Source organism: Monodelphis domestica, chromosome 4 (genome assembly GCF_027887165.1).
Source record: "Monodelphis domestica isolate mMonDom1 chromosome 4, mMonDom1.pri, whole genome shotgun sequence".
NCBI lineage: Eukaryota > Metazoa > Chordata > Mammalia > Didelphimorphia > Didelphidae > Monodelphis > Monodelphis domestica.
The window spans coordinates 380570188-380593370 of record NC_077230.1 but is presented as its reverse complement, the minus strand read 5'-3'; the positions used below and the strand labels follow the sequence as shown (position 1 = coordinate 380593370).

General features: G+C 42.4%; 1 protein-coding gene, 1 non-coding gene and 1 pseudogene across 5 annotated transcripts in view; 2 read left to right on the top strand and 1 right to left on the bottom strand.

Annotated features, from left to right (window-relative positions):
- PAFAH2 (platelet activating factor acetylhydrolase 2) overlaps positions 1-16500 on the bottom strand; it is a 35901-nt gene extending 19401 nt beyond the window's left edge. The window contains exons 1-2 of one of the 4 annotated variants that reach the window (XM_056795507.1): positions 16374-16500; positions 806-918 (exon numbers count right to left, since the gene is read on the bottom strand). In XM_056795507.1, coding sequence (XP_056651485.1) covers positions 806-895 — 90 coding nt within the window. In that variant the 5' untranslated portion in view covers positions 896-918; positions 16374-16500. Of the gene's footprint in view, positions 1-805; positions 919-13569; positions 13710-16373 lie in introns of those variants that run through there. The other 3 variants (XM_056795509.1, XM_056795508.1, XM_007491338.3) reach the window with 3 other exon arrangements.
- Positions 16501-17128: 628 nt separating this feature from the next.
- LOC130454130 (U6 spliceosomal RNA) lies at positions 17129-17238 on the top strand. The gene has a single exon (XR_008911814.1). It is a non-coding gene; the product is annotated as a U6 spliceosomal RNA (small nuclear RNA).
- A 4862-nt stretch (positions 17239-22100) lies between these two features.
- LOC100014940 (heparan sulfate glucosamine 3-O-sulfotransferase 6-like) lies at positions 22101-22848 on the top strand (annotated as a pseudogene).
- The last annotated feature ends 335 nt before the right edge of the window (positions 22849-23183 follow it).

Sequence of the window (23183 nt, the reverse complement as noted above, 5' to 3'; positions counted from 1 at the left end):
TGGAGGGAATTGTACCAAGAGATGCAGGAAGGATTTCTTCCCCTCTGCAGAAATGGGGAGCCACAGTATGTCAACCCCAACCTCAAAGGGGCCAATTCAGACAGATGGACTATGTAGCCTAACCCACAATCAATCTGTTCCTCCTTCATGCCTAGAAGTAGCTAAAGCTGAGATCAGAGAACTTTCTCATTAGGGTACCTGTTCCCCCCCCTTCCCCTGCTCCCCACAAAGGTTAATGGACCTGAAACTCCCTGGTGCCTGAACTCTAGAGGCCTTTCCAACTCTTTCTGAGCCTGTTCAAGGAAACCAACCATTAACTTTCTTTAAGGATGTTTCTAACACAAAAGAAAGGGGAAGAATCTAAGAAGATTGATCTGTAGATTTTAAAATTAATATCCAATACTCCAAGTATTATATTTAATAAGATTTATTCATATTTAACTTGAAGCAAAATAAAACTAACAGGTTAGAGTCAAGAGCGAGCTTACCCAGCCACACACATGGGAAAAAAAAGAGAGAGTAGGAGGAGTTTCAAAAACTTATATACAACACAAGAATGCACGTAAACAGAAAGGGAAAAGGAATTTTGGGCTGAGGAAGGAATTCTGGGAGATGAAGTCCAAAGGACATAAAATTTCCACTTATAGAGATCCTTAGGCCTCTATCACCCGAATAACTTCAGTTTCACATTTTGGAAATTAGAAGTAAATTGTCATCACATGAAGTGTTGGGAGAAATGGAGAAAAAGGAGTTTTTCAGCAGTCAGAGGAAGGGAGAGATGAAGTATTGAGGCAACACAACATACCTGGCGAGTTTGGCCCTCCATCACATCTCCACAGCCTACAGGATGGGGGCCAGCTACGGGTGGGAGCCCCAGAGAAGGGCTGACTCCCATGGTGTGCGACGGCCTGGTCAGACCTAGGAGAACAACACAGGAACTGAGCCTGATGGCTAGGACAGAAGACCAGAGCGGGGTGCAGGGAACATTCTGCCACTGGCTTCCTCTATGGGTTTCCTGTTGATCACTCCTACTACCCACTAGTCAGACTTTGAGACTTGGGCAATGCTGGGTCAGACAGAATAGCTCAGACAAGGGCCACAGAGAGAAGGACTAGAAACCTGCATTCCTTAAAATGATAATTTTTCACTACATTATACTGAATTTACTAAGTATCCATTATATGTTTATTCAGCATTATTCCAGATAACTATAAAGCAGAATTATTATTATTATTTATATAGTTCTTTAAGGTTTTCACTATATAAATTCTAGTTGTTATTATTATTAATAAAGTGGCCCTGGACAAATCATACTTAATGCTGTTTGTCTCAGTTGCTTCGTCTGTAAAAAGTGAGCTGGAGAAGGATATGGTGAGGCAGCTAGGAAGCTCAGTGGTTAGAATGACAGGTCTGGAGTCAGGAGGATCTGATTCTAAATCTGGCCTCAGACACTACCTAGCTGTATGACTCTGGGCAAGTCATTTAACCTCAATTGCCTAACCTTCACTGCTCCTCTGTCTTGGAACCAATATTTGTATCAATTTTAAGATAGAAAGTACAGTTAAAAAAAAAGGAAATGGCAAACTATTCAAGCATCTTTGACAAGAAAATCTCCAAAGGGGTTACAAAGAGTTGGACTCAAGTAACTCAACAACAACAATTAAGGTTTGCAAAGTGCTTTACAAAAATTGTCTCATTTAATCCTCACAACCACAGGAGGTGGGAGGTGCTATTATTCTCCCCATTTACAGCTGAGAAAACTGAGGCAAACAGTGGCTACATGACTTGCCCATTGCATCATTTAGCTACCAAGCATTCATTCCAACAAGTTCCTTAAGCACCTACATGTGCCAAGGGAGGGGCAGTATGGTATAAAGGAGAGAACACTAGTTCTGAAGATCTTGGTTTAAGTCCTCCCCTCTGGCAAATGACTGTTGAAATCACTTATCTGTTCAGCCTCCTAAGCAGGCAGCTCTCTTAAGGCATTAGTTCAGAGTTTTCTCATCTGAGAGTTGCCTAGCCTAATGGAATCCTGGGTACAGTCCCTTTTCTCTGTGCCAGACACTGTCCTAGCAGCCGACGGTACAAAAATGCAGTCTTTGCCCTTGAGGAGCTTAAATACTTTTGGGGGGAAATACATGCACATAAGTTTATTAAATAAATATAGGTATATGCACACACACAGAGTAAATGCAAAGGCAAAGGGAGGAGGGAGAGCAAACACTAATCAGAGGAATCTGGATAAGTCCTGAGGAGTATGTACTTAAGTTGGAATACTCTGCATAGGGAATAAACTTTGCAAAGGCTCAGAGGTGGGAAATGCTGAAATGGGGAAGAACAATTAAGCCAGTTTACTTGGAACATAAAGTTCATAATGTGATCGTGCAATCAGCCTGGAAAGGTAGGGGAGAGTCAAACTGTGAAAGACTTTATGCTCAATGGGAGTCTGCATTTTATGCTGGAAGCAATAGGGAACCCTTGGAGCTCCTTGAGCAGAGGAATGATATGGTCAGCTCTACACTTTAGGAATATTAATTTGGCAGTTGAAAGGATTGAATTAGAAAGAATATAGATTAGAGAAAGAACAATTAGGAGACTATTTTTTCCCATCTGAATTAGTTTATTTAGTAAATTTAGAACATTATTTCTTAGTTACAATAATCCCGTTGTTTCCCTCCCTCCCCTCCACCCATCCTTCCCACATCCAACCCACAATTTCATTGGGTATTACTTGTGCCCTTGATCAGAACCTATTTCCATGTTGTTGTTTACACTAGGATGTTCATTTAGAGTCTACATCCTCAACCACATCCCTTTGACCCATGTAATCAAGCAGTTGTTTTTCTTCAGTGTTTCTACTCCCACAGTTTTTCCTCCGAATGTGGATAGTGGTTTTTCTTGTAGATTCCTCCAAGTTGTTCAGGGTCACTGCACTGCCACTAATGGAGAAGTCCATTACATTCGATTGTACCATGGTGTATCAGTCTCTGTGTACGATGTTTTCCTGGTTTTGCTCCTCTCACTATGCATCAATTCCTGGAGGTTGTTCCAGTCCCCTTGGAATTCCTCCACTTTATTATTCCTTTGAGCACAATAGTATTCCATCACCAACATATACCACAATTTGTTCAGCCATTCCCCAATTAAAGGGCATCCCCTCATTTTCCAACTTTTTGCCACCACAAAGAGCGCAGCTATGAATATTTTTGTACATGTCTTTTTCCTTATTATCTCTTTGGGGTACAAGCCCAGCAGTGCTATGGCTGGATCAAAGGGCAGACAGTCTTTTATCACCCTTTGGGCATAGTTCCAAATTGCCCTCCAGAATGGTTGGATCAGTTCACAACTCTACCAGCAATGCATTAATATCCCAACTTTGCCACATCCCCTCCAGCATTCATTACTTGCCTTTGCTGTCATGTTAGCCAATCTACTAGGTGTGAGGTGATACCTCAGAGTTGTTTTGATTTGCATTTCTCTGATGTTTAGAGATTTAGAACACTTTTTCATGTGCTTATTAATAGTTTTGATTTCTTTAACTGAAAATTGCCTATTCATGTCCCTTGCCCATTTTTCAATTGGAGAATGGCTTGATTTTTTGTACAATTGGTTTAGCTCTTTATAAATTTGAGTAATTAGACCTTTGTCAGAGGTTTTTGTAATGAAGATTGTTTCCCAATTTGTTGCTTCCCTTCTAATTTTGGATGCATTAGTTTTGTTTGTACAAAAACTTTTTAATTTGATGTAATCAAAATTATTGATTTTACATTTTGTGATTTTTTTCTAGCTCTTGCTTGGTTTTAAAGTCTTTCCTTTCCCAAAGATCTGACAAGTATGCTATTCTATATTCGCCTAATTTGCTTATAGTTTACTTCCTTATATTCAGGTCATTCACCCATTCTGAGTTTATCTTGGTGTAGGGTGTAAGATGTTGATCTAAACCTAATCTCTCCCATACTGTCTTCCAATTTTCCCAGCAGTTTTTTTATCAAATAGTGGGTTTTGGTCCCCAAAACTGGGAACATTGGGCTTATCATAGACTGTCTTGCTGAGGTCATTTTCCCCAAGTCTATTCCACTGATTCTCCTTTCTGTCTCTTAGCCAGTACCAAATTGTTTTGATAACCATTGCTTTATAGTATAGTTTGAGATCTGGGACTACAAGTCCTCCTTCCTTTGCAGTTTTTTTTTTATCTTGATTTCCCTGGATATCCTTGATCTTTTGTTCTTCCAAATGAACTTTGTTATGGTTTTTTTCTAATTCAGTAAAAAAGTTTTTTGGTAGTTCAATGGCAATTAGGAGACTACTAAAATAATATAGGTAAGGGGCAGCCGGGTGGCACACCAGGCCTAAAGCCTGGGTTCAAATCTGGCCTCAGATATTTCCTAGCTGGGCAAGTCATTTAGCCCTAGTTGCTTAGTTCTCACTGCTCTTCAATCTAAGACTAGAAAGAAGGTAGGGGTCATTAAAAAACAAACAAACAAACAAAACTATAGGCAAGAGGTGAGAGGGCTCCAATTGGAATATGTTGCAGGAAAAGCCACACAGAGGTAGAACTAAGGTCAATAGATTAAGATGAAGCCTCAGAGATATGTATGCAATCTCTCTCCACCCTCAGGAAGTTTATAATCCTGCTGAGACTACAGAATTTTCCAGGCATGATGCAATTCTGGGCCAGGTAAGTGTTAAGCCCCAGCCCTAACCCAAGTACAGTAGTACAGGGAGGACACAAACTCAGGGCAGAGTCAGAAACAGTTTCACAAGAACTGGGGCCTCAGCTGGGTTTTGAAAAATGAGTAAATAGGCCACAGATAAGAAGAGGCAGATAAGAATCACAGAATGTCAGGGCTGGAAGGGATGGTAGAACCGAGAATGTTAGAGCTGGGAGGGGCCTTAGAACATAGTATGTTAGCACTAGAAAGGGACTTAAAAGATAACTAATCCAACCCCCTCATTTTAAAAAGGAGGAAATCATGGGGCAGCTGGGTGGTTCAGTGAGTGGAGCACCAGGTTTAGAGTCAAGAGCACCTAATTCAAATCTAGCCTCAGTCACTTCCTAGCTATGTGACCCTGGACAAGTCACTTAACTTCCCCTCCCTTCCTCCCCCCCCCCCCCAATTGCCTAGCCCTGACCACTCTTCTACCTTAGATACTAAGACAAAAAGTAAGTTAAAGAAACAAACAAAGGAAGAAATTCTGGGTCCACAGAACTGATATGTTTGCTCTAAGGAGTGGCAGAATAAGGCCTGGAATTGAGGTCTTTTAAGTCTCAGTACAGTGACCTCTTAACCACCTTCCCTAGGCTGGTGAGAAAGCAAAGGAAAGAAAGGCAAGTCAGCTGGCATGGGGAGCTACTGCTTCTGAAACCATTAGTTAGGCCTAGTGTTGCAGAATTCCTCAGCCCAGTATTCAAAGTTCTCTATCCTATGGGCAGTACCTACTCCTCCAGCCTTTCTTCCCTCCTTACCATACTGGGCATGCATTTCATTCACTTGCTACGAAGCATCCTCAGGTGGGGAAGATGTACGAAGCAATTAAACACTAAGTGACCCAGGTTCAGATCTCAGCTCCGATTCTTTCTGGGCTATTAAACATGAACAAATCACGTTACCTATCTAAAGGCTATGTTTCCTCATCTCTAAAACAGAAATAATAATACTGACATTGAGATATCTTATCTCTACAACAGAGATAATACTGGCACTACCCGCCTCTCCAGATTGGGTTGGGGAAGCTTTGTAAACCCTAACACACTATAGAAGTGAGTTATTCTTAATAGAAGGGCCTTTCCTAAAAATAATAATCAGTATCTATCTAAAACCATCAGCAAACATCATCTGCAATGGGGATAAACTAGAAGCCTTCCCAATAAGTTCAGGAGTGAAACAAGGATGCCCATTATCACCTCTATTATTTAACATTGTACTAGAAACAATAGCAGTAGCAATTAGAGAAGAAAAAGAAATTGAAGGTATTAAAATAGGTAATGAGGAGACCAAGTTATCACTCTTTGCAGATGACATGATGGTCTACTTAAAGAATCCTAGAGAATCAACCAAAAAGTGTGTCGAAATAATCAACAACTTTAGCAAAGTCGCAGGATACAAAATAAACCCGCATAAGTCATCAGCATTTCTATATATCTCCAACCCATTTCAGCAGTAAGAATTAGAAAGAGAAATTCCATTTAAAATCACCCTAGACAATATAAAATACTTAGGAATCCATCTGCCGAGACAAACACAGGAACTATATGAACACAACTAAACACTCTCCACACAATTAAAACTAGATCTAAACAATTGGAGAAACATTGATTGCTCATGGGTAGGATGAGCTAACATAATAAAAATTACAATCCTGCCCAAATTAATTTACTTATTTAGTGCCATACCCATTGAACTACCAAAAAAACCTTTTTACTGAATTAGAAAAAAACCATAACAAAGTTCATTTGGAAGAACAAAAGATCAAGGATATCCAGGGAAATCAAGATAAAAAAAAAACTGCAAAGGAAGGAGGACTTGTAGTCCCAGATCTCAAACTATACTATAAAGCAGTGGTTATCAAAACAATTTGGTACTGGCTAAGAGACAGAAAGGAGAATCAGTGGAATAGACTTGAGGAAAATGACCTCAGCAAGACAGTCTATGATAAGCCCAATGTTCCCAGTTTTGGGGACCAAAACCCACTATTTGATAAAAAAAACTGCTGGGAAAATTGGAAGACAGTATGGGAGAGATTAGGTTTAGATCAACATCTTACACCCTACACCAAGATAAACTCAGAATGGGTGAATGACCTGAATATAAGGAAGTAAACTATAAGCAAATTAGGCGAATATAGAATAGCATACTTGTCAGATCTTTGGGAAAGGAAAGACTTTAAAACCAAGCAAGAGCTAGAAAAAAATCACAAAATGTAAAATCAATAATTTTGATTACATCAAATTAAAAAATTTTTGTACAAACAAAACTAATGCATCCAAAATTAGAAGGGAAGCAACAAATTGGGAAACAATCTTCATTACAAAAACCTCTGACAAAGGTCTAATTACTCAAATTTATAAAGAGCTAAACCAATTGTACAAAAAATCAAGCCATTCTCCAATTGAAAAATGGGCAAGGGACATGAATAGGCAATTTTCAGTTAAAGAAATCAAAACTATTAATAAGCACATGAAAAAGTGTTCTAAATCTCTAAAAATCAGAGAAATGCAAATCAAAACAACTCTGAGGTATCACCTCACACCTAGTAGATTGGCTAACATGACAGCAAAGGCAAGTAATGAATGCTGGAGGGGATGTGGCAAAATTGGGACATTAATGTATTGCTGGTGTTGTGAATTGATCCAACTCCAGAAAGGACACTTTCCACATCCAGAGGAAACACTGCTAGAGTAAAAGTACTGAAGAAAAACAACTGCTTGAATACATGGGTCAAAGGGATATGGTTGGGGATGTAGACTCTGGATGAACATCCTAGTGCAAATAACAACATGGAAATAGGTTCTGATCAAGGACACAAGTCCCAATGAAACTGTGCATCAGCTGTGGGAAGGGTGGGTGGAGAGGAGGGAGGGAAATAAAGTGAGTATTGTAACAAAAAAAAATTAAATAAAAAAAGGAGTTATTCTTAATTGTTTCCCCCTTTTCCCCCCTACCTGGACTTTTATAATAGCATCATAACTACTATTCCTGCTTTTAATCTCTGCATCTCTCTGATGAAGCAATTTGATTAATACATATCTCTTAGCCCTGCCCCTTCTCTACTCAAAAGCCTATGGTGGGGGGGAAGCTAGCTAGGTGACCCTGGGCAAGTCACTTGACCCCAGCTGCCTAGCCTTTACTGCTCTTCTGCCTTGGAACCAATACTTAGTACTGATTCTAAGAAGATAAGTGTTTTAAAAACTAAAACTACAGTGGCTCCCTATTGCTTGCTAAATCTAGTACAAGCTCCTAGTTCTGACATTCAAGACCTTCCACAAACAGGATCCAGAGGACCATTCAACCTTATCTCACATTATTCTCCTTCATGAATTTTCCTTCCTGCCCAAATTCTCCCCATTTTCATCTCATCTTCTTCTTTCTCTGGGTCTTTTCTCATACTTTCTTCCATGCAACACACAGATCTCCTCTCTATTCATTAATGTCCCTTCCTTCCTTCAGGGCCTCACTCAGATACCATCTCCTTCATAAAGCTTCCCTATTTCCTCTCCTCAGATGAAAATGGTGTGTCTCTCCTCAAATCTCTCACAATCTGGACTTCTGAGAATCTATCTATCTCCTTCTCAGTTGTGTCATACTACTTTATGCCCCCATTATATTTCTCCCGCATGCTTGTTGGAGTATCAGCATCCTGAGGTTGGGCCCACAGCAGACACTTGCTAAATGTTTACTGCCCTGCATTGGCATGTCAGTAGAGTGAGGTTACTCAAGTAGCCTACTGTCATCCTGGCAAACAGAGAGCCTGGCCCTAAGGGGATGGGCCAGGAGGCAGAAGAGAGGAGAAATTCCATAGCAGCAAAACTGGAGTGAGGGTGGACACTAAGAAGAGAATGCCCAAGGAGCCAAGCACCTGGGTGAGCCTGTCTGCAGAAGGGGATGAAGAATGAGAGCTTTCGGCTCTTGGGTATTCTGTTTGCCTCCAAGTCTAGGGATTCATCATGGGTCCATTAGGACCTTGTGTATCAATGCCGGGCCCCTGGAGTGTTTTCAAATCTTATCTTCACCTATAGAATGCCTACCTGTTCCATCTAGGGAATGCTCAGTTCTTCCTAGGTTTACTCTGGTCTCTAATGTCAGCCCAGGAACCATTGCCAAGTCTGGGCAGAAGAGGAGGAGGAGGAGGTAGGCAGTTTGTCTGCACACAGTTTTTGCTCAGACACATGTAGACTGAGTAGAGTACAAATCAGAATCTGGTAAATCTATAGGAGGAATCCAAGCCTAAGCCCCTATCTCTTGGAGCTTTCCTCCTGTTCCCTTAGAATTGGCCTGGTTCAAATTCCTGGGCACCTCCCACTTGAATTATTGTAAAGACCTCCTCATTGGTTTCTGTGCTGCCAGTCTCTATCAGTTGTCTTTCACACACACCTCTGCCAAAATAATTCTTAAGGCAAAGATGGAGTCATTTCCACACCCAAAAACCTTCTGTGGCTCCCCATGGTCTCTAAGAGAAAATGAAAACTACTTACCTTTGATCCTTCACAATCTGGCTCCTCCCTAATGTTACTTCCCTTCCCAAACTCACTGTTTCAGCTAAACTGGAATATTATTTCCCAAACTGGATTCACCATTTCCAGCCTCCAAACATTCTCACAAGCCATCCCCTGTTGTCCCTGACAATGTACTCCTCTCCTCATCTTGGCCTCTCAGTTTCTGACTTCCTTCAAGACTTAGCTGAGGTGCCACCTTCTTCTCTGTGAAGCTTTCCCAGATCTCTCCCACCTCCAGCCCCCTCCTTAAGTATGGCCTCCCTCAGTTTACCTTGTATTATACTAATTGTGCTTATGTTGGAGCCAGTAGACCATTAGATTCCATAAGGACTGTTAAACTGGTGTCTTTGCAGCTCAAGCATGGTGCCTTGCAAATAGCAGAAACTCAATAAATGTTAACTGAATTGAATTAAAAATAGGTATTTCATGTACAAGGGGCCAAATCACAGGTTGGAATTAAAAACAAAAACCCCCAAACCCTTACCTTCTGTCCCAGCATCAAATCTAAGACAGTAGAGTGGCAAGGGTTAGGCCATTGGGGATAAGTGACTTGTCCACAGTCACACAACCAGGAAGTATAAGGCCAGATTTGAACTCAGGTCTTTCCAACTCCAACCTTGGAACTCTATCCACAGTGCTACCTATCTGCCCCTCAGGGTTCAAGTTTGAACTACACCCCCCCCCCATTTCTTTTTCTTTTTTTTCTAGAGATGATACCCTTTTCTTCTTTCCCAGACACAGTTGGACTCAAGGGAAAAACTGTCAACTTTCAGTCATCCCTGCTAATGGAAGAAGCAAGCCCATGGGTAAGCTAAAAAGCCATTTCTATTTGGCTTTGGGAAAGTGAACATTTGGGGGGGGGGGGTTGTTTTTGCCCCAGGCTGAAGCAGACTGAACTTCATCACAGTAGTCCCATGCTATTATTAAAAAATAAATAAATAACTTCCCACATACAGAAAGAGGCCAATACTGACTCACTGTCAGGGGATGTGCACATTTGAATGGTTTTTCCAGGCTGGTGGATTGTGCTGACTCGGCTGGATGCTTGGTCCCAGCTACCAAAGGGCAGCTACAAAAGTAAACACAACTATAGAGTCCAAAGGGTGAGAGAACCCATGACCCTGGCCTCTGGAGCCCTTATAGGACACCATGTCTGTCCTGTTATACTCTGGGGCTAGATGAGAAATACTATTCATATGTCATGGGCAGCTAGATGGGATAGTGCAGTGATGGTGAACCTTTTAGAGATGGAATGCTGGCTCCACTCCCCCCCAGACTAAGTGTCATACCCTTCCCCCCTGAGGGTGGCCTGAGTACTCTTCCCTTCCAGCTCTGCCACCTGTGAGTTGCCCACCTTACCCACTGTGCGCTCCCATTAGGCTGCTGGGCTGAGGGTGGGGGATGTGGAAAAATGTCAGGGACAGTGGAGAGGGGGTGGGGAGCAGCTCCACCCAAGTCCCTTTGCCTTTCTAGTAACAAACTGGGGTGGGGAGGGTGGCCACGTGCCCACAGAGAGCTCTCTGCATGCTGTCTTTGGCACATGTGCCATAGGTTCTCCATCACTGGTATGGTGGAGAGAGTGCCAGACTTGGAGTCAGAAAGACTCCTCTTTCTGAGTTCAAATCTGGCCTCAGACAGATGTGACACTGAGGAAGTCACTTCACCCTTTGCCTCAGTTTCCTCATCTGAAAAATTACCTGGAGAAAGAAATGGCAAATTATTCCAGTATCTTTGCCAAGAAAATCCCAAATGGGTCAGGAAGAGTCTGACACAACTGAACAACAACAAATTCTGATGTTGTAAAGCCAAGGCATTCTTCTCTCTTTTGCCAACGTGTGAACAAGAGATAGAAAGGTTCATAGCCAAGGTCGAAGGAGGAGATGAGATAGCTAATATGCCTATGTAATAACATGTACTGGGGTGACAGTCATACCTAGGAAAATAAAGAGCACCCGTGCTCAGTTTGTGTCTGTAGTTATAATATAATCTAGAGTTGTATATGGATGTTTCAAACTTGATACCCTGTACACACTTCAAACTCAACAGGTCTAAAACAGAACACATCATCTCTCTTCCTAAGTCCTACCAGAATCCCTGTTACTATGGAGGGAGCCACCATTGTCCTAATCACCCAGTGTCATCCTTGACTCCTCACTCTCCCTCACCCATGTATCCAATCTGTGGTCATGTCGGATCACCTCTACCTTTATAATATCTTTTGTAAATGCTGGCCTTCTCTCCTCTGACAGTCAGCACCATGGCACAGGTCCTCAGTACCCCTGATCTGGACTACTACAAAAGCCTACAACAACATTACATAACCAGTGTTGGTCTTCCTCCCTCAAATGTCTCCCCACTCTAGTCCAGCTATCAGTGATCTTTTTAGTGTACAGACTGTTGTCACCTCCTACTTGATAAACACCAAAGGCGCCCTTTGTATCTCCAGGATCATTCAGTCAATCAATAAATATTTATTGAGGGCCTGTTAAATGCTAGGCACTGTGTTAAACACTGGGGATACTGAGAAAGGCAAAAGATCCTTGATCACATATAAAATTCTCTGCTTGGCTTTTAAAGCGCTTCATCATCTGACCCCTTCCTAACTTTCCAGGCTTCTGACACTTCTTAATCCCCTCTGGGATTCAGTCACACTGGCCAGCTTGGCGTTCTTCACCCATAAACCTCCATATCCTTTTCTCTGATGGTCTTCCATCCCTTCCATACAGGAGGTCTGCCTCCTGGCTTCCTTGAAGCCTACAGCTACCTTCTGGAAGAAGCCCTCCCTGATTCCCCTTCAGTGCCCTTCAATGCTAGTCCATTCCTTGGGGACTGCCTTCCATTTATACTACATATATATTGGGGGCTGGGTAGAGAGAGAGAGAGAGAGACAGAGAATTACAGAGACACAGTTACTTGTACATTATCTCCCCTATTAAATTGGAGTTCCTTGAGGGCAGCGACCATGTGCCTTTCTTTGAATACCACCAGTGCCGACTGACTAGTTCTACATCACTTCATAGTTTGCAAAAGTCATTTCTAAAGTAGGGTGGTGGACTTGATGTCAGGAAGAACTAATTCCTCCATCGGATACTCTGGCTATGTGGCATCCATCAAATCACTTAATCTCCCAAAGCCTCAGTTTCTTTCTCTGTCAAATAGGGTTAATAATACCATCAACTCATAGAGTAGTTGCAAGGATTAAATGAGATAATGTACATGAAGTGCTTTGCAAACCCTAAAGCACTATATAAATGTGAGCTATCAACCCTGCCTCAGTGGTAGGATTAGAGCAAGTCAATTATCCACTTTGATCCAGTTTCCTCATCTGTAAAATGGAGATAATACTTGTATCACTTACCTAACAGAGCAGTTATGATGAGTGCTTACTTAAAAAGCACTAAAATATGAGTTATTATTACATCTTTTTAGTTGATCTGTGAGGGAAGTAATAATTTCTATTTTTATAGGCTTGAAGATTTCCAAAATGCTTTTTTTTGCAATCATCTTCAGAGGTCAATAGTGTAGATAGTCTCCAATTTAACTTGATTCAGTAAATGTTTATTAAATGCCCATTACATAAAACTAACTCAAGGTGCACAGATGGGATGGAGAGGCAACAGAGTCCCTCAACCTCATGGTGGCTCATTCTGCTGGGGAATATAATATGTGCTCAGATATGAGTCAATACAAGATGACTAGAAGGTAGAGAGAGCACAACAAATAGGGTAGGGAAAGAAGGATAAAAGTATGCTGCACGAAGGAGGTGCCATCTAAACAGAGGGCAAGAGCCCTTAGGAAGAGAAGAATTGTGAGGGACAAAGTTAAGGAGGAGTGCAGCCCAGGCATTGGGCAGTCTGCAATCATAGAATGTTGATGGAATGCTGCATTTGGGGAATAGATAGTGACTTGGCTGGAACTGAAAGCTCAGGAGGGCAATTAATAATATAAAATCAGGCTGGAAAGGTAAGTTGGAGCCAGACTGTAGAGGGCCTTAAATGCCAAGAAATTTATCCTCAAGATAACTGTGAATCACAAAAGAATTAGTGAAGGAAACTGAGATATGAGGCAAAGTGATTTGCTTGTGGCTTTACAGCTTATAAGTAAAATCCAGAATTCAAACCCAGATACTCTGCCTCCGAATCCAGTGTCTCTTCTACTATTCTACACAGTCTCCCTAACTTGATAAATTCTTTTGCTTCCACTTAATCTGCATTCATAACATCTACTATTTGCTTCCCTGCCTTCAGCTTTCTGAACTCCATCCTGCATGGACTAATAGATTAATCTTCCAAACACACAAATTGTGTAACTCTTCCTGCTCCCTATGGTGGTCAAGAAGATAAAAGACTCCTTACCTGGCATTCAAGGTTCCTCATCATCTGACTACCTTTCAAATTTCATCTTCTAGTATTCTAGGACAGGGATGGCATACATTCAACCTGCTGCAAACAGTTTCAAATGCAGCCTGAACCAGACTGAAACATAATTGTGAAATATTTAAGAAAATAAATAAAACTATAATAGAACAGATAATGTTAACATGTGGTTTTTTGTTAACATGTGACCTGGGGATCAGCATGTACAATCATTTCTATTTGAGTTTGGTATCAATGACCCAGTAGATGAAGTGTGGAAAATAGGGAGGAAACAGCACAGTGAAGGAAAAGTTGGATTTGAAATAAGAGGTTCCAAGTTAAAATTCTAGCACAGCTACCTGTGGGACTGGGTAAGTCACATCTCCAGGCTTCAGTATCCTCATTTGTAAAATGAGAGGTTTGGATTGGATTACAAACTTTTCTTTCAAGGAGTTTGTAGCTTAATAAGTGGGAAAGACATTTATTGCTCAGAGTAGGTACTTAAGATTGTTGATTGAAGGTCTTGTCCACCCCCCCTTTTTTTTCTTTTCTTATTCCTCCATACTTCAAGGTGCTATTTCTCCTTTAAATGATCCCTGGCCCAGGTCCCTATCCCCAAGCTCCTTTAATCTTTCACAACCAATCTATTTAGCACAGGGGCTGCTCTGCTCTGAGCTCTTTTAGAACTTAGAATGTCCCTACCCCACTGAAAGGGGCTCAAAAACGGATTAGGTACCAGACTCAATTCCACGATCTGTCCATCTGTTCATGGGACTCTGATGGATTGGGCAGCAGAATCAATAAAAGACTTGTAAAAAGATGATGGCCATCCAAAGTGGCTGGTAAAGCTTTTATCAATGCCAATATCAATTTCCTATTCAAAATGGAGTTTAAAAGAAGGAAGGCCCAGGTGACTGACTCCTTTGAGGCAAAATTCTTGGGGAACTTGATTCTGTTTTGTCTCTGGAAGAAATGAGATGAGATAAGAAACTATTCTCACCTTATATAAATGGAGATACCACCCAGTCAAGGGATGGAGTCTGAGTGGTAGAACCATTCAGTTCCCAAAGGCCAAATTTCTCCTGTTCTAGTACCTTACTACTTCCACAATGGCTACCCAATTTCAGACCCTTATCTTCTCCCCCAAGGTTGCAGCATCCTATCTAGGCTCTGTCCCCAGCCTCTCAATCTCCAATCTATCTAGCACACTTTGGCCCATTAATCTTTCTAATGCATAGTTCTGATCCAACCACTCTTTTGCTCAAAAATCTTCAATAGCTCTCCAACTTCCCACAGGATAAAGTCCAAATTCTTTATCCTGTCCTTCATGGGTCTCCAAAATTGGAGTCCCTCCACATCTTCAGCCTTATCTCCCCGTGTTCCTATCTCACACAATCTTTTTGTATTCCCCAACAAAACTGTACTTGTCAGTGTGTGAGGTAGTGTCTATGAAGGGCTCAAGGGGTCAGTGGAGGGTCACTGGAGAAATCAAGAGAGAGACCAGAAGAAAGGCTGAAGAACCAGGAACAGTCAATGAGGGATCTGAGAGGGGTCAGGGAGCAGGGATGTAAGGGAGGATATTAGAAAACATTAGGGAGAGTCAGTGAAAGGTTTGAGGAGGGTCAAATATGGGGCAGTAAAAGGAGGATATGAGAATTTAAAAGGGTGACTGAGAAGTGGGGGGTTGCATTATTGGGGGTCACTGAGGAGTTTGGGAGATGTCAGTAAAAGGGCTATAACGAATCATTGAGGGGGTACCTTTGGGATCTGAGGTGGGTTAGTAAAAGGACTGTGAGAGGGGCTATGAGAAGCCATCGGGATTACTGAGGGATATTAGGGGAGAGTTATGAAAGTTACTGAAAGGTATGAGGGAATCAGTAAGGAGTATGGCAGGGGCATTGAGAAGTCATTAAGGGCCACTGAGAAACTTGAGGAATGTCAGTGAGGAGACTATAATGAGTCTTTAGGATTACTGAGGGATTTGGGGGATGTCAGTGAGGGAGCTGTGAGAAGGCTATGAAGAATCATTAGGGGTCACTGAGGGGCTTGGGGGATGCCAGTACAGAGGCTGTGAGGAGCCATGGGATTTCACTGAGGGATTTGAAGGTGTCAGTAAGGAGGTGATCAGAGAGCTCTGAGGAGTCAATGGGGGAATCACTGAAAGATATGGGAGTGTCAGTAAGGAGAATGTGATGGTGGCTAGGAAGAATCTTTAGTGGTCACATAAGGGTTTGGGAGTGTTAGTAAGGGAGTAGAGTATGGCTGTAAAGAAGAATTCAAGGAGTCTGTAAGGTCACTGAAGGGCTGGAGTATCAATAAGGGGACTGAGAGATACTGAAGATCACTGAGGGGTTTACGTAGGTATCAATAAGGGGGCTATGAGGAGCTGAGGTGTCAGATGGATGTGAGGAGTCATGAGGTTTCATTGAGGGGGTCACTGAATGTAAGACTAACGGGGCTGTGAGTTTTAGGGGGTCACTGAAAGGCTAGGATATCAGTAAGGGGAGCTGAGAAGAGTCGTGGGGGGTTCACTAAAGGCTTTGAAGGAGTCAGTAAAGGGACTGTGAGTAGTCTTGGAGAATCATTAAAAGTACTAGTAAGAAGTCTGTGGAGTTGCTGGGGGTTCCTGATGGGCTGGGGTATCAGTAAGGCGGGACAGTGAAGAATATTTGGGGGTCACTTAGAGGGTCAGTAAGAGGCGGCTATGACAGGGTCGGTGTTTCGGGATCAAGGAGAAGGGGTCATAGGAGGTATCTATTAAGAGACTCAAGATGGGGTGCAGGGTCCCAACAAGTCACACTCACCCCGCCTCGGATGACCCCTCAAGAATTCGACCACTCACTTCCTCGTTTCCGCAAGAGTTGAGAGTAGTGACTCCTCCCTGAGCCCCGCTGCCTTCTGGGAGTTAGAGTTCCCAGAAGAGAGCGTGAGGGCGGCGGACGCTGAGGAAACCTGGCTGGACCTCGGGTCATTACTACAATTCCCAAAAGACATTGTGCACCACTTCGTGAGAGCAGGCTTTCCGGCGAAAGGACTACAATTCCCAGAGGCAAAGCGATTCCACCTTTCTTTCTTTGCGCTAGGCTTTCCAAGCCTACATCTCCCATTGGCCTTTTAGGCCAGGCTTGGGATACGGTGCTGCTGCTCCCTCTGGTGGGCCTAAAAGGACACGCCCTTTCTGATAGAGAGAAAGGGGGAGTTACAGTTTATAGTCCCGGTTAAGAGTACTTTTGTTAATCTTTACAGTAACCTTCCGCTGCACTTCTTGCCGAGGTGATGCCCCGGGGTAGTCTCTGAAAGAGCCAGATCCGGTTCTATTGTTTTTTTAACACCTAGGAAAGTGTGTGCTTCTCATTTGAAAGAAAACCTAAAAGAAAGGGGGAAAAAAAGCCACTGAATTGGAATTCATAAGATTAAGATTTGAATACTGTCTCCATTATATCTAGATAATTTGGGTCAATTATTTCCTCACCCTGGACTTCAGTTTCCTTCTCTAAAAATGAGTGGTTGGACCAGATGGTTTCTGAAATCATTTTCATGTTGAAATCCTGTGATCCTAGTGCTTGCTTCAGCAGCATATATACTAAAATTGGAACAACGACACAGAGAAGATTAGCATGGTCTCTGCGCAAGGATGGCACAAAATCCTGTGATCCTAGCTGAGTACTGCAAGCATTGTTTATTACCTCCATTTTATAGAGGAAGAAACAAGACCAAGAGGGAGAATATCTTTCTTTCATGACAGTACTGCATCTGTGAAGAGATGTAAAACCCAGGTTATTCAGCATCCCCATTCACTTAAAAGCACACTCTTTTGGAAATAGAAACCCACCCAGATGCTTCCAATCCAGTTAAACTGTACTAGATAAAATCTGTTGTCTCAGCCTTCATACTGGTACATATTGCATAAAGGGCAAAAGTCAGGGGGTTATGTTGTAGATAGAATGTGGGTCAGAAGACTAGAAGGCAGTGACCTATATTTTATCATAGATCTAGAGCTAGAAGGAACTCCAGAAACTATCTAATCCAACCTCCTAATTTTACAGATGCTTTGTGGTTTTTTTTTTTTTTAACTCTTACCTTCTGTCTTAAAATCTATTGTTCAGGGGGCAGCTAGGGAGCTCAGTGGATTGAGAGCCAGGCCTAGAGACAGATGTCCTAGATTCAAATATGACCTCAGATACTTCATAGCTGTGTGACCCTGGGCAAGTCACTTAACCTCCAATACCTAGCTCTTACCACTCTTCTGCCTTGAAACCTGACAACTTGGAATCTGGAAGGCCCCAAACTTGTAGCCTAGAAAGATTAAATGAACCCCAGTTTACTTAGCTTAAGGGTGAAGGCTCCTGGTTTGACCTTGTCACATGCGAGTTTCCCTTGATTAAAGAGTGATTTTGACTATTTAATAGTTCTGTGTTTTTTTCCCAGTCAACAAACCAATACACAGTATTGACTATGAAGTGGAAGGTAAGAGTTTAAAAAAAAAATCTATTGTTCATAAGGCAGAAATGCAGAAAGGTGTAGGCAGTTTAGATTAAGTGACTTCTCCAGGGTCACACACTGAGGTCATATTTGAACCCAGGTCCTTTGGATTCCAGGCCTGGTACTCTTATTTACTGTGTTTTCTAGCTCTGTCCCCTAAGGTTGTTTAATAACTTGCTCAAGGCCAAACAGCTAATAAGTGTGTTTTTTGCCTTTTTTTAGCATTTGTTTTTTGTTTGTCTTTATTTTCATGCCCATCACATCAGATTTTGGGATTTTGGTTTGCTTTTTTTTCTTTTTCCTTTTCCTTTTGCAGTCTCTGAAATGAATTTGAAGAGTATCAAAATTAAGAATAAATGGAAACACAAAGATTTTTTTCACTCTAAATATGGAGGCTATAAAGGACCACAAACTTAAAATCAGCACCAAACACAAGGAAAAGAATAGATTCATCTTAGTCTATGAGAGCTCTGACTTTTGTTACAGTTTTTAGCTAGATATGGTGACTTTAGCTTTAGTTATGGTGCAAGAAACTGTTACAAACTTTGAAAGGGAGACTATGTATCTTAATAGATGAGAATGGATAAAATAGGAGAAGGCTCTGAAGAACTAAAGCACAGTAGGGTAGCAGAAAGAAGCTTGATAACCATGAAATCGGCATAGATGCCTGTTAGAACTACATGCTCTGTCAAGACAATATATTTATTGGAAAGAAGTATGATATTGCACATTGGCTGTGCTATGGCATCAGAGGGGTGATTTGTCCTGAGTGAAAGTTTCCCCTAGTCACACATATATCTACTTTTATACATTTTTAAAAGGGCAAAAACTAGGCTAATGGGGTCAAGTGATTTGCCCAGGGTCACATAGCTGGTAAGTGTCTGAAGCCAGACTTGAACTCAGTAAGTAAGAGGAGTCTTCCTGATTCCAGATCCAGTATTCTCTCCACTGTGCCACCAAGGTACCCCTCTAACACATGGTAGCACTTTACCCAGAGATCGTGTTAATTCCCCCCCCCCCCTGAAATCTTCTCCCTTGGCCAAACAACCCTAATTCCTTCAACAGACATGCCCCAGACAGAATTTCCTATCTTTCTCCTGACACTCACTTCTCTTCCAAAATTCTTCATTTCCCCCAGTGACGCCATCATTTCCTTCAGTCTCTCAGGTTGATAAATTCAGCCTTATCCTCTCCTCAATCCTTCATTCGCCTTCACCCTACATGTCTAGTCAGTTGACAATCTAGCTATTTTTACCTTCCAACATCTTTCGCACCTGATCCCTTCATCTGGCTCACACCACTGCCAACTTCCTTTGGCTCCTCACCACTTCTCCCTCAGATTCTCATAGAAGCCTCCTGTGTGCTGTTCCTACCTCAAGTCTCACTCCTCTACCTTCCATCCTTCTCATAGCTGTCAAAATGATTTTCCTTCAGCTATATCACTCTCCTATCCAATTAGCTCAGATTCCCTTTTGCCTCTTGGATAAAATAGAAAAACTCCTCCATTTAGCTTTGAAAGACCCACACCACCTTGTTCCAAACTACCTTTCTACTCTCATTGGACATTATTTCCCTTCCTGAACTCTATGATCCATCAAAACTGGTCTCTCACTTTCTAGCTGTGTGACCCTGGGCAAGTCACTTAACCCAGATTGCCTCACCCTTCTGTCTTAAAGACAGAAAGTAAGGGCTTAAGGAAAAGAAAGGCTTCTTACTCTGATTCCATACAAGTTACCTGAATGAGACATGCATTTCTGGCCACAGTCAATGTGGAAATTCTTTTCCTTGACCTTGCATTTGTCCCAAGAGTTTTGTTTTTCTTTCTTTTTTTTTTTAAGTTGGGGGAAGAGAAGAAAAGATTTTGGTGGAAGTACAAGTTAGACAAGAAGTCTCTCTTGTTAGAAAGAGCTGATAAACAATGGATGATATAAATGTTAAAACAAAATAAATAAAACCTGGTCTCTCTGTTCCTCAGAGACTAACATTTCACCATCTCTCATCTATGTGCTTGTAATGTGTGTTTTGTAATCGATACTGTGTGTCAGTTCCAAGGCAGAAAAGCTGTAAGGGATGAGCAAATGGGGTTAAGTGACTTGCCCAGGGTCATATAGCTAGGAAGTGTTTGAGGCCAAATTTGAACACAGGACCTCCCATCTCCAGGTCTAGCTCTTTATCCCCTTAGCCATCTAGCTGCCCCATTTATGTACTTTTGCACCTGGCCCTCTCCCCCTCCTGGAATGCGCATCTATCCTCACTTCTACCCTATGAGGGTCCCTCTTCTTCCAGGCACAATTCAAAACCACTTTCTTTCTCCATGGAGAATTTCCTGGTTCCCCCAGCTGCTAGGGCTCTTCTGCCAAACTAACTTGTATTTCTTCACTTTAAATAGGTTCTATCCATCCATCTATCTATCCATCTATCTATCCATCTATCTATCCATCTATCTATCTATCTATCTATCTATCTATCTATCTATCTATCCATCCATCCATCTATATCTATCTATCTATCCATCTATCTATCTATCTATCCATCCATCTATCTATCTATCTATCCATCCATCCATCTATATCTATCTATCTATCTATCTATCTATCTATCTATCTATCCATCCATCTATCTATCTATCTATCCATCCATCCATCTATATCTATCTATCTATCTATCTATCTATCTATCCATCCATCTATCTATCTATCTATCCATCCATCTATATCTATCTATCTATCTATCCATCTATCTATCTATCTATCTATCTATCTATCTATCTATCCATCCATCTATCTATCTATCTATCTATCCATCTATCCATCTATCCATCTATCCATCTATCTATCCATCTATCTATCTATCTATCTATCTATCTATCTATCTATCTATTTTTCAATCTATCTATATTTATGTGTTTATATATTTACTTGCCTCCCCCAATAAAATATTACCTCTTTACAAGTATGGATTGTTTAATTCATTGTATCCTTCATGTAAATAAATTCATCAAATACTTCATATGTAGTACATATTATCAAACTTAATTCATTACATTATATATATAAAATATAGTGCCTAGTCCGTAGTAGTCAGTTAATCAACATTTATTATGAACCTACTGTCTGCCAGGCAGTGGCACAGTGGAGTGAGCCTGTGACTTCATTATTATAAGGTAAAGTAATTCATTCTACCAGTTTATGTTATTAGCTGGTCTGCAATTCACAGTCTTAAAAGTTGCCTGGTGGCCCTGAGGGGTCATCTGTTGCTATCAAGGAGTTGCCCAGAGCCCCACAGCCCAGCTGTATCAGAAATATAGTGGAAAGCAGACTGGATTTAGAGTCAAAGAATCTGAGTTCAAATTCTAGTTTTGCTGGTTACTACCTGTGTAACTTCAGGCACGTGATAACCATTCTGGGTCTCAGTTTTCTCAACTTAAAATGAGGAGATTGGACTAAAGGATCACAGAAGTCATTTGAGCTCTGAATCTATGCTTCTATGAACCCAGGTCTCAAAGACAGGTCTCTATCCCCTGCTCCACAGGGCCTCTCCCACAAAAAGAATAATGATCTAAAGCAGGGGTCCCCAAACTGGGGGCCCCTGAGGTCATTTATCCAGCCCCCAATGCCCTTCGGAAGGGGCACCTCTTTCATTGGTTGGCAGCGAGAGGAGTACAGGATGCAGATGCAGAAAGCTGTCAGGGACCGATTTAGGCCCGGGCTGCCCGCTCAGGGCGCTGCTAGGCTTGATGGGCAGCAGTGAAGGCAGTGGCAGAGGGGGAGGGGGGCCACTGCTGCTCTCTGTGCTCCTACTGAGCACCTACTTTTTCTATTGCCTGTCTGGCCTTTGCGCCCCCGCTAGCCCCCCTCCCCTTTGCAGCCCATGGTGCCCCCAGCCACTCGCAACCCTCAGTCGCCATCCTTGGCACTGCGGGCCTGGACCGTTCCTCCCAGTAGCTGCAGCTGAGTCTGAGGTTCCCCCCGAGCCAGAGGTGGAGCGTGGTGGAGCATGGCGGAGCCCGGCTGCCTCTGGTCAGCAGTTTCCGGAGCCAGAGCTTCCCACAGGCACTCATCCTGGGTGTGAAGAAGGGTGGCACGTGAGCCTTGCTGGAGTTTCTGAGGGTGCACCCCACGTCCGAGCTCTCGGCACTGAGCCCCACTTCTTTGACAGGTGCTACAAGGGGCTCTGATGCCTGATGCCATGGACATTGGATGGCCAGATCACCCTGGAGAAGACCCCAGCTATTTTGTTACAAAGGAGGCTGCTGGGCACATCCACAACATGCCCCAGGACACCAACTGATTGTGGTTGTAGGAAACCCTGTGAAACCCTGTTACACGGGCCATTTCAGATTATACTCAGACATTGCCCAAGATCCCATCCATTCCTAGCTTCCAAGCACTGGCCTTCCGCAATGGCAGCACTGGACTAGTAGATACCCCTGGAATGCTGAGCGCATTGGCAATTACACCAAACATCTGGACAACTGGCTGCAGTATTTGCTGTCCCACTTTCTACTGTGAGTAGTGAGAGGCTGGTGAGCGACAGAGCCCGAGAGATGGGCTGAGTGCAGGATTTCCTGGGCCTGAAGAGGTCATGACAGACAAGCACTTCTATTTCAATGAGACCAAAGGCTTCCCCTGGCTGAAGAAGCCAGAAGGCAGCAGCTACTCTCCATGCGTGGGCAAGTCCAAGGGATGACCTTATCCCCACAGTGAGGAGCATGTGGTCCAGCTCCAGCAAGAGTTTTATTGGCCCTTCAGCCTTAAATTCTACCAGATGATGGGGCAGGACTTTGGGTGGGAATGACCCAGACTCTGAGTAATGTAAAGGGTGAATATTAGGGCTGAGACTGAAAAAATCTAAATTTAAATGGTCGCCAAGGGAAATCCCAAATAATAAAATACCCAAGTCAGCTGCCAAATTCTTATGGTGATTTAATTACAACAGGAGGAAGAAAATATTAGAGGGAGAGAGAGAGGGAGAGAAGGAAAGAGGGTGTGATATGGAAATCACTTTAAAAGACTGATATATATTAATTTAAGGTCGCCAAGGAATTCAGCTATGTAATTCCTAAATGAAAACTCAAGTCAGCAGTCAACCTTTTATGGAGTTTTTAATTACAAACAGTAGGAAGAAAGGTA